General features: G+C 40.5%; 1 protein-coding gene and 1 pseudogene across 2 annotated transcripts in view; both read left to right on the top strand.

Annotated features, from left to right (window-relative positions):
• LOC114036217 overlaps positions 1 to 3477 on the top strand; it is a 3619-nt pseudogene extending 142 nt beyond the window's left edge.
• Positions 3478 to 10480: 7003 nt separating this feature from the next.
• LOC114036192 (natural cytotoxicity triggering receptor 3 ligand 1-like) overlaps positions 10481 to 10701 on the top strand; it is a 10519-nt gene continuing 10298 nt past the window's right edge. For both annotated transcript variants that reach the window (XM_027852630.1, XM_027852631.1), the window contains exon 1: positions 10481 to 10580. In XM_027852630.1, coding sequence (XP_027708431.1) covers positions 10496 to 10580 — 85 coding nt within the window. In that variant the 5' untranslated portion in view covers positions 10481 to 10495. The remainder of the gene's footprint in view (positions 10581 to 10701) is intronic.

The following is a 10701-nucleotide window of genomic DNA, read 5'->3' on the forward strand; positions in this document are numbered from 1 at the left end:
GGTTGGCACTTGGTAAATAAATCTGAAAATTGTCCTCATGGAGATTAGAAGTGAATACAAGAAAACAGGTGAGATGACCAAGTGAGATGGTAAAGAGGAAGAAAAAAACAGGGGGCCCAGACAGAGCCTTGGGGGATACTTCACAAGTTAACAGGCATGACCTGGATGAAGTTCTTGCAAAGGAGACTGAAAAGGATTGGACAGATAGGAAGAAAACCAGAGTCTAGGTTTCCTAGAGAGTAGAGAATATCTAGGAGTAGCATAATGAACAGTGTCAAAGTCTGCAGAGAACTCAGGAAGGATGAAGATTGAATAAATGAACTCTAGCCCTGATTATTTCAACAGTCTTCACTATCTGAAAACTTTTCCTTTAGACTGAATGTCTTCTGCTGTAGTATTAGCCTGTTTCTTCTTAGTCTGATCTCTTTGGACAGGACAGCCCTATTTCGTAGAACAGCATAGTTCCTTCTTCAGTAAATATTTGTTGATGATGATGGCTTGTTCTTTTTGTATAAGAACCCTTAAAAATATTAAATTGACCTGAGTTTTGATGGTTCCATAAAGTCGAACCTTTCCTTACAGGTCTGAACTTTGCATCACTTTTGTTATTTGCTTCTGAAAATTTTCAATTTCTCTGAAATTGTGAATCCCACTAGAAATAGAACTCCCACTACAGTGGGAGAATTGCAGACCTGTGTCATTTTTTCAAACTGAAACAGCAATACTAGAGTTGAAATAGTATGCCTATGCCTACTGCTGTTTGAATTATAACAAGGGGATGTTCTATTGTGAACTTCTCTGTGAAAGGCAGCCATGATTTGCCTTGAAAACTGTAATGGCCAGTTTAGTTCAGGACTGAAAGACAGCAGAGGGAGATTAAGCCAGGGTGAAGATGGAGCTGAGATTTAACTCCCCATAGAACCAGGAATACCACACACCTTCCTTGGTTAGAGATATTTCCTGGGAATGGTTTGCACCTAAAAATACACAGTCATATTTGAGACAGACATTTCATAGTTTCTAGCAAAGTATGTAATAAGTCAGATTATTCAAGGGACAATTAATAGTTTGAATTGAATTATGGAATTTTTATCTTAAGAAATCATGTGCCCTCAAATAAGAAGAGTGCATTATTTTAAAGAGATTGTTATTCCAATTATAACATTTCTGATGTCCCTGAGATTTAATGTAAAATGTACATTTCAGAGGAGGTGATGGTAGACCAATCCAACCCTACTAGAAAATATTGATTTTTTTTAGTGTATTTTTTCAAAAGTTTTCCACACTACATCCTGTGAATGATCTAAAGCTTGACTGAGTTGTATCTTTTAGAAAGGTATATTAATACTAGAATTATAACTTTTTAAAAACACTAAGATTTGCTCGTTTATTCAAAAGTATTCAGTCTATTTAAAAACGTGTTGTAGAAAGAGGCGGTGGTGGTGGTTGCTGTGGCACATTTCCCACTGATTCATCAGTCTGCCAGCTAAGTTAAAAAAAAACAAAACAAAACAAAAACTGCTGATGCCTGAAAAAATTGAGCACATTCTCTGCACTGGAAACTTGCACCAAAGAAAGTCATGACTGTCTAAAGACTCTAGTTGGAGATGTCCACATTGCTAGAGGAGACTGATGAGAATCGGAATAATTCAGAACAGAAGGTTGTGACTGTGGGGCAGTTCAAAAATGGTTTGAGCCATGGGCATCAAGTTATTCCATGGGGTCGTATGGCCAGCTTAGCATTGCTACAAAGGCAGTTTGTGGACATTCTCATGTCAGCACGCACACACACACACACACACACACACACACACACACACACACACACATTTGAGGCCTTTGAACAATGAAAATTAATTCTATGTTAATCCAGAATCTTCCACTGGAGCCAATAATGCTTTGGAAAGAAGCATCATTCTTTCATTTGGATTGATGAGCATGTAGGCTTCTACAGCTGTCACTTCTGTGTATCAGCTACTTGGAGATGATGTGAAAGTGGAACAAATTGAATATAAAAAATCCCAAAACAGGCCATCTAGGTGATTTTTTTTGTTCTGTGAGAAGAAATGGTTATATTTCCATATAAGGAAATTAGGAAGAAGTAGCTCTGGGTGAGGATTTTCAAGAACCAGCTAAAACCGAGTGAAACTGGTTGTGTGGTTAGAGGCTGAAAGTGAGACAAAGCTCATAGCTTGGCTGAAGTGCGCATACTCAATAAGCCTATGAATATTTTCTTCTGGGGGGGTAGGATTAACACAATTCTAGGCACACTGTTGTATGTAATGAGGGAGAAGAACATATAGTAGGGGGAACATACAGTAGGCGTTTTGGGAAGTCTGTGAACTATGCCGACTTCCAACAATGAAAGTCAGCTAGGAGGGACTTTTGACCCAGGAACAGGGATGTAAGGTTTGCTCTTGCTTCTGTAGCGTGTGTGCTCATTTCGAGTTCCACACCCACTTCCTGCAGGAATGTATTAAAGGTTTCAACTGCTTCACTCAGCTGCAGTTCATCTGACTGACATTACTGCATCACACTACTTGGGCACCAAAGGATATTCCCCACAGTTTGGGGGCTCATCCGGAATGATGTCATTGGATTGGGGATCAACTATCACTGGAGAACCAAATGGGTGCCCCCGCCTAGTTTGGGGGCTTAGTTACATGGGTGGTGGCCTCTGCTCTCCGACTGTGGAGGACTGAGAATTCGATATTTCGAAAGGGTGAGTGAACCAGCGTTTGAATGACACAGTGAAATGGCTGCCCCTATGCAAGCCTGTGCACAGGGCAAGGTAAGAAAAACCTGAATCGAAGTACTGTCTGCATGGGGCGAGGTGGAGTTGAAGTCCCCAGGGGTTAGAGTCCCCAGAAGCAGTAGTCTGTCAGAATGGGAAGTAAAGGAAGTAAAGAAAATTATGTAGCTTGATTTGAAAGTTAATAGCTCAATCAAATTTCAGATGGCTCTGTCAGAAGGACACTAGCCCATACTCACTCCACTTCTGGTCAATTTCCTCCTACTCCTTTTTGGCCGTTGTATGCTTAATCTCCTTGCCAGATTTGTCTGCTGCAGGCTCAGTGCCCTCCACTTCCAGATGACTGCTGAGGCTGGGTACCAATCCCTGTCAGAGACCATGACCCATCACCCACTGGCATCAGCCAAGGTCCAGAGACTGGCTAAGGCACTAACCCTTTGAAAGGAAGGACCCCGTGAGGCAGGGACGTCTCTATGTCCAATCCCAGCAGGAAGCAGTTTCAGAGGCTGTGACCTTTGTTCCTTACCCCAAAAGATTTTGGGTCCCATCTATTTAAGGGGGGAATGATAGGGTACTTGGGTGCCTGTGCTTGGACCTCAATTTTTCCCTGGCTTCAGAAACACCACCCCTGACAGTTTCCCTCCAGCCCAAGGACCTTATCTCTGGCAAAAACTCCTGAGTGGGCCCAGTGAGGCAAACTATCTCTCTCTGTTCTGATTTGTGCAGGGGATTTTTTTTTCTTTTTTCTTTTTTTTAGGCAATTGGGGTTAAGTGACTTGCCCAGGGTCACACAACTAGTAAATGTGAAGTATTTGGTCTGAGGCTAGATTTGAACTCAAGTCCTTCTGCCTTCAGGGCTGTTATCCACTGTGCCACCTACCTGTCCCATGTGCAGGGGATTTCTGAGAAGCCTCTCTGAGCTTTTGGATTCTCCCTGTCATTATCTGTATTACCCTGTGTCTGTTCTGTGTTTGTGTCTCTGTGTGGTGTGAGTGAGTGTCTGTGTGCAATCTGACACCCTGTAAGGTTTAAAATGCAGCCAGCCGGCAAGAGTAGCATCCAAGGGCTGCTGCTGGACTTTGGAATGCCACTTTCTTTCTCTCCCCCTCTCCCTCCCTGATCACAGCAGCCCCAGAGGAGCAGGTAGACGGGAGAGAGAAAGAGAGAAATTCTTTATTATTTAGGTTACTAAGGCCTTCCAAGGACTTACAGCACTATCGGAAGAATTTGCACAAAACTAGGGTATCAACAACCCTATAAGAGGATGGTTAGAATCATCCTGTTGGATGACTGGCAAATGGAATGAAATGGAAGTCTTCATGGTAACCTCCCTCATTGTGGTAGCTGGAGTTTTAATGGCAGTAGGGTGTTGTATGATCGCTTGTGTAAGGGGCCTGGTGCAAAGACTTATCGAGACCCTCCTTACCAAACAAATGCCAGTTCAGTACAAGCGGGATGATCTATTATTTTATTTTTTATTTTTTAATTTTTATCTTATTTAGTTTTTCATTAATTAATTTTGATTTATCAACCATCACTTCCATAAGCTTTTGAATTTTACATTTTGCTCCCCTTCCTTCCCCACTTCCTTCTCCAAGACGGCATGCAATCTGATATAGGCTATACATATACATTCCTATTAAACATATTTGCACATTAGTGATGTTGTAAGTAAGAATCAGAACCAATAGGAGGAACCACCAGAAAGAGGAAACAAAACACAGCAGAAGAAAAAAAATAGCAAATAGTATGCTTCGTTCTACATTCAAACTCCATAGTTCTTTCTTTGGATGTGGATAGCATTTTCCATCATGAAGCCTTTGGAGATGTCTTAGATCCTTGTATTGCTGAGAAGGGTGAAGTCTATCAATATTAGTCATTGCACTACGTGGCTGTTATTGTCTACAACTTTTTCCTGGTTCTTCTCACTTCACTCAGCATCAGACCATCCAAGTCTTTCCAGGTTTTTCTGAAGTCAGCCTGTTCATCGTTTCTTATAGCACAATAGTATTCCATTACATTCATATACCACAACTTGTTCAGCCATTCTCCAATTGATGGGCATCCTCTCAATTTTCAATTCTTTGCCACCACAAAAAGAGCTGCTGTAAATAGTTTTGTACATGTGGGTCCTTTTCCCATTTGTATGATCTCTTTGGTATACAGCCCTAGCGGTGCTATTGCTGGGTCAAAGGATATGCACATTTTTTATAGCCCTTTGGGCACAGTTCCAAATTGCTCTCTGAAATGGTTGGATCATTTCACAACTCCACCAACAATGCATTAGTATTCCAATTTTCCCACATCTTCTCCAACATTTATCATTTTCCTGTTTTGTCATGTTGGCAGGATAATCTATTCTTAATGAAGGAAGGAACAAGACCAATTGGAGGAAACTTGTGCACTCGCCCCGGAGAAGTCTGAAGAGTATGGAGACATGAAAACTGAGAGAAAGAGGGGGGATTGTGAGAAGTAAGAAATGTTTATATTTCCTTGTAAGGAAATTAGGAGGAAGTAGCTCTGGGTGAGGATTTTCAAGAACCAGTTAAAATGGGTGAAACTGGTTATGTGGTTAAAGAGGCTGAAAGTGACACAAATCTCATAGCTTGGCTGAAGTGCGCATGCTCAATAAGTCTATGAATATTTTCTTCTCCTGGGGCGGGGGGGGGGTAGGATTAACACAATTCTAGGCACACTGTTTTGACCCAGGAACAGGGATGTAAGGTTTGCTCTTGCTTCTGTAGCGTGTGTGCTCATTTCGAGTTCCACACCCACTTCCTGCAGGAACATATTAAAGGTTTCAACTGCTTCACTCACCCGGAGTCCATCTAAATTATTGTGTCTTCTTGGGCACCAAAGGATATTCCCATCAGTTCCGTTCTCTTGTTTGAATCAAGTAATTAAGCATTCGGAAGCCACAAACTTATGACATTTTTAAAGTATTATGCATTAAAAACTAACATCTTATGTGGTCATACATAATTTGCTACAACCTTATTGCAAACAATAAGAATGTGTTTAGTTAATAGGACGTGATTGCTGAGGAGTACCTTGTACCATTTGATAAAAGGATGCATGTAAAAAAAAGGTTAGATCTGTAGTATCTTCAATATTAATATGCAAGCCTTTGTAACCAACATAGTGCATGAATAGAAGAATTCCAGACTGATTCATTGTATATGCTATCCTCCTCATTGTACTGTAATAAACATTTGCCTTTCACTTAAAAAAAAAAAGGTGTTGCATAAGTAAGTGGGGAAATCCTTTGAACCAGAGATCTGTATTTTAGTTTCCCACAGATGTGCTGATTCAAAATTATTATTATGCTAATTGAATAGCTCTTGGGTTTTTTTTTTAAATTCACTTTTTTCACATATAGAGGAAAATGCTTTTTAAAAACTTATCTTAAGTATCAGGTCAAAACTTTTTCTTGACAATATCTTCTCCAAAAGGAAACAGTAAAGATTTAATTTCCATGAAAGAAGTCTTTTGGGGCCCCATTCTACTACTAGTTGTAGTAATGTGTTGATCTTTCTCTGTTTTACAGCTGGGCAGCAGCAAGAGGCAATGTCAGAAAAGCATTCTCCAGGCAGTGGCCACCTTCAGCCTTTGCCACCACAGCATGTTTCTCCTCTTCATGTCCTGATTCACCCTTAACCACCTGGTGCCTCAACTTTATACATTTCCGGTTCCTTTTTTTTGTTTGTTTAAAAAAGAAGACTAAAGTGGATTAAGAAATTAAATTTAAAACGCCCTATTTCTTGCCTTTATATTGCATCATCAAAAGAATAATTATAATTTTGTTTCTAGCAACATTTGAAGGCAATCTTTCTTCAGTCCTGAAAAAATGTGAGGGGAGAGGTTCCTAAAAACCTAGCTCAGTTCTTGAGTCCATTTCCTAAAGACAAATCTTAGTGCTTGGCAGATAAGATGTCATTAAGAACAACAACAACAACAACAAAAACAGCAGCAGCAGCTCCAGCTTCCAAACCATATTACAATGTGGTAGTCACCAAAACAATACAGTGCTGGCTTAGAAATAGAGTGGTAGATCAGTGGAATAGTGGAGGTATACAAGACAGAATAGTAAATGACCATAGTAATTTCATGTTTGATAAACCCAAAGATTCAAACTTTGGAGACAAGAAATCACTTTTTGACAAAAATTGCTGGAAAAACTGGAAAACATGAAGAAACTAGATATAGACCAACATCTCACATTGTATACTAAGATAACGTCAAAATGGGTACATGATTTAGAAACAAAGGGTGATATCATAACTAAATTAGGAGAGCATGGAATAGTTTACTTTTCAGATCTATGTATGAAGGAAGAATTTATAATCAAACAAAAAATAGAGAGCATTATGGGATGTAAAATGGATAATTTTGATTATGTCATATTAAAAGTTTTTGTATAAAAAATGTAATGCAGCCAAGATTTGAAGGAAAGCAGGAAACTGGGGAAAACACTTATGGCAAGTTTCTCTGCAGAAGGCCTCATTTCTCAAAGACATAGACAACTGAGCTAATTATACAAAAAGATAAGCCATTCCACAATTGATAAATGCTCAAAGGATACGAACAGGCATTTTTCAGACAAAGAAATCAAAGCTTTCTATAGTCATATGAAAAAAATGTTCTAAACTTGATTTGAGAAATGCAAATTGAAACATCTCTGAGCTACTACCTCATACTTTATCCTATTGACTATATAACAGAAAAGGAAAAAGGCAAATGTTGGAGGGATGTGGAAAAATTTGCACACTAATGTACTGTTGATGAAGTTGTGAATTTATCCAACCATTTTGGAAAGCAATTTGGAACTATACCCAAAGGGTTATAAAATTGTGCATACCCTTTGACCCAGCAATGCTGCTACTTTGTCTGTATTCCAAAGATATCAACAAAAAAAAGGACTTATGTATACAAAATTATTTATAGCAGGTCTTTTTGTGGTGGCAAAGAATTGGAAACTAGGGGATGCTTATCAATTGGAGGGTGGCTGAACCAGTTGTGATATATGCTTGTGATGGAATACTACTCTGCTGTAAGAAATGATGAGCAGGATGATTTCAAAAAAACCTGGGAAGACATATATGAATTGATGCAAAGTGAAGTGAGCAGAGCCAGGAGATTGTTGTACACAGTAACAGCAATATTGTATAATGATAAACTGTGAATGACTTAGATATTCTCAGTAGTACAATTATACAAGACAATTCCAAAGGACTTATGATGAAAAATGCTATCCACCTCTTGAGAAAGAACTGATGGAGTCTGAATGTAGATAGAAGAATACAGACATCATAGCTCAGAGATATCGAGGGTTCCATTCCAGACCACTGCAATGAAGTGAATGCTGCAATAAACAAGTCAAACAAAGTTTTTGGTTTCTCAGTACATATAACAGTTGTTTGTACTATACTGTAGTCTATTAAGTGTGCAATTGTATTATGTCTAAAAAAAAACCGATTTACATACCTCAATTAAAAAGACCATTGCTAAAACATGCTAACCATCACCTGGGCCTTCAGTGTTTCACAATCTTTTTGCTGGTGGAGAGTCTTACCTTGATGTTCATGGCTACTGACAGATAAGAGGGGTGATTGCTGATGGTTGGGGTGGGTATGGCAGTTTCTTAAAATAAAACAACAATGAGGTTTGCCACATCAGTTGACTCTTCCTTTCTCTTGAACGTTTAGAGGCCACTGTAGGGTTATTAATTGGCCTAATTTCAGTATTGTTGTGTCTCTGGGAATAGGGAAGCTGGAGGTGGGAAGGACTAGTTGGTGAAGCACACAGAACGTTTATTAAGTTCAACACTTAATATGAGCATGGGTCTTGGCATTATATATATATATATATATATATATATATATATATATATATATATTTTTTAGGTTTCTTTTCTTCTTTGGACATATATTGTAAAAAATCATATTTTCCAGTGTAATATTTGTTAGAAATGTAAGAAAACTGTTCCAAAACAGAAGAAGAAGAAAAAAAAGCAAATAGTATGCTTCGATCTGCATTCAAACTCCACAGTTCTTTCTTTGGCTGTGGATAGGATTCTCCATCATGAGACTTTTGGAGATGTCTTAGATCCTTGGATTACTGAAAAGAGCTAAGTCTATCAACATTAGTCATCAGACAACATTGCTGTTAGTGTGTACAACGTTCTCCTGTTTTTTTTTCTTCTGTTTTGTTTCCTCTTTCTGATGGTTCTTCCTCTTGATTTTTTTCTTGGGGGGCTAGGCAATGGGGTTAAGTGACTTGCCTAGGGTAACACACTAGTAAGTGTCAAGCGTCTAAGGCCAGATTTGAACTCAGGTCCTCCTGACTCCAGGGCCAGTGCTCTATCCACTGCGCCACCTAGCTACCCCTCTTCTATTGGTTCTAATTCTTCCTTACAACATCACTAATGCGAAAACCTATATCAGATTGCTCTCTGTCTTGGGGAGGGAGGGGGGCAGGGAGAGGGAGAAAAATTTAAAACTCAAAAGCTTATGGAAGCGATTGTTGATAAATCAAAATAAATTAATAAAAAAAAGCAAAAAAAAAAAAAAAGAAAACTTTGTTCCAGTCATCCTTTCTATAGATTTCTTTTAAATTTGATTAAACAGAAAATCAGATAATATGTAATCTTTGATGTACTTTGTGGTGTTTGGTGTGATGTTTGGTATACCAGGAGATGAGCAGTATGATACTTAAAAGGCTGCCTGGATACGCAGGGGGCTGCCAAATCCCACTGCTGTTTCCCGTGAGAAGACTACCCTGTTACTGGGGCCATCCTTGTGTAGTGTTGTGACTACAGATCCCAGTGTATCCACACCTGCTGTTTTCTCACTTGCCTGTTGCCACAGGACTTTGAGATAGATAAAAATGGTAAAACAGTATGAGTGATATCTTTTGTGTGTCTGCCTCCCTCTCTCCTCCAGAGTCATCACAATCCAGAGTGGCAGGACAGAGTCAAGACCACTGGTGATGGCTCACGATGCAGTGGATGACCTTGGCATCTTTCCATGTCTAATCAAGCTCTAAGCACTCCACAGCTTCTTCTTTAGCTGCCTTCATGGCCTTTAGAACACACTGTTCTCATTTGCCAATTCCACCAGGGCCACATGTTTGGGGTAGACATTCCCCTAACTCAATGGATTTGAGAGCGCTCAGTTACCCTCAAGCTGGTTTAGCCGTTTGCCGAAAAATAGTTTACTGGGGGTGTGGCCGCTGGGCATACTCCAGCTTCTTGAAGCTACAGGTGAGAATTAGGGGGAACAGGTGGACACCAAAGGGGGAAAGCAGCCCTCACGCCAGAGGAACGTCTTCCCTGAACACACCCTACACCTCTGCACCTCAAATTAAGCTGTCCTATCACTGCTTGGCTTTTCTTGATCCAGTGATCACCACCAGTGTCTTAGCTCCTCTGCAAATAAGGCACTTGCCTATCTAGTAACTTCCTTATAGTCACTGGAAGAGCTCACTAAAACTTGGTAGAATGAACTCCTCCTTCCCATAAAGTGGCCCAGAGACTGAGGGCACGTCCTCATTTCGGTATTTTGTAGGTTGGTCCTTCTGGAAGTTTCTTCTGGAGTTGCTGATTATTAAACAAGCAGGCTCCCTTCAAACAGGTAGCTGGGCAGCAAAACGGCAGCGCCCTGCCCCTCGCGCCCACGCCCCGCCCCCCCCCCCCCCGCTGCTATATAAGGAAGTGGCTCCAAACCTGAGGCTGGAATTGCCATAATGGCTCTTCGTGGTCACTACTTGGCAGCCGCTGGGATGTTCTTGGGAGTCCTTCTGGGGTCATGCGGGGCCCAACACGCGCCAGGTAAGGAAGGAGATGAGCGTAGCGTACCCGGGGAGGGATCACGTTCCCAAACCTGGCCGGGATAGCTAAGGGAGTGTGAGTGGCCGCACGCCATCCCGGCAGGTTTCGTGGTGTTCTTTGC

Source organism: Vombatus ursinus, unplaced genomic scaffold (genome assembly GCF_900497805.2).
Source record: "Vombatus ursinus unplaced genomic scaffold, bare-nosed wombat genome assembly UNPS02009770.1, whole genome shotgun sequence".
In the NCBI taxonomy this organism is placed as follows: Eukaryota; Metazoa; Chordata; class Mammalia; order Diprotodontia; family Vombatidae; genus Vombatus; species Vombatus ursinus.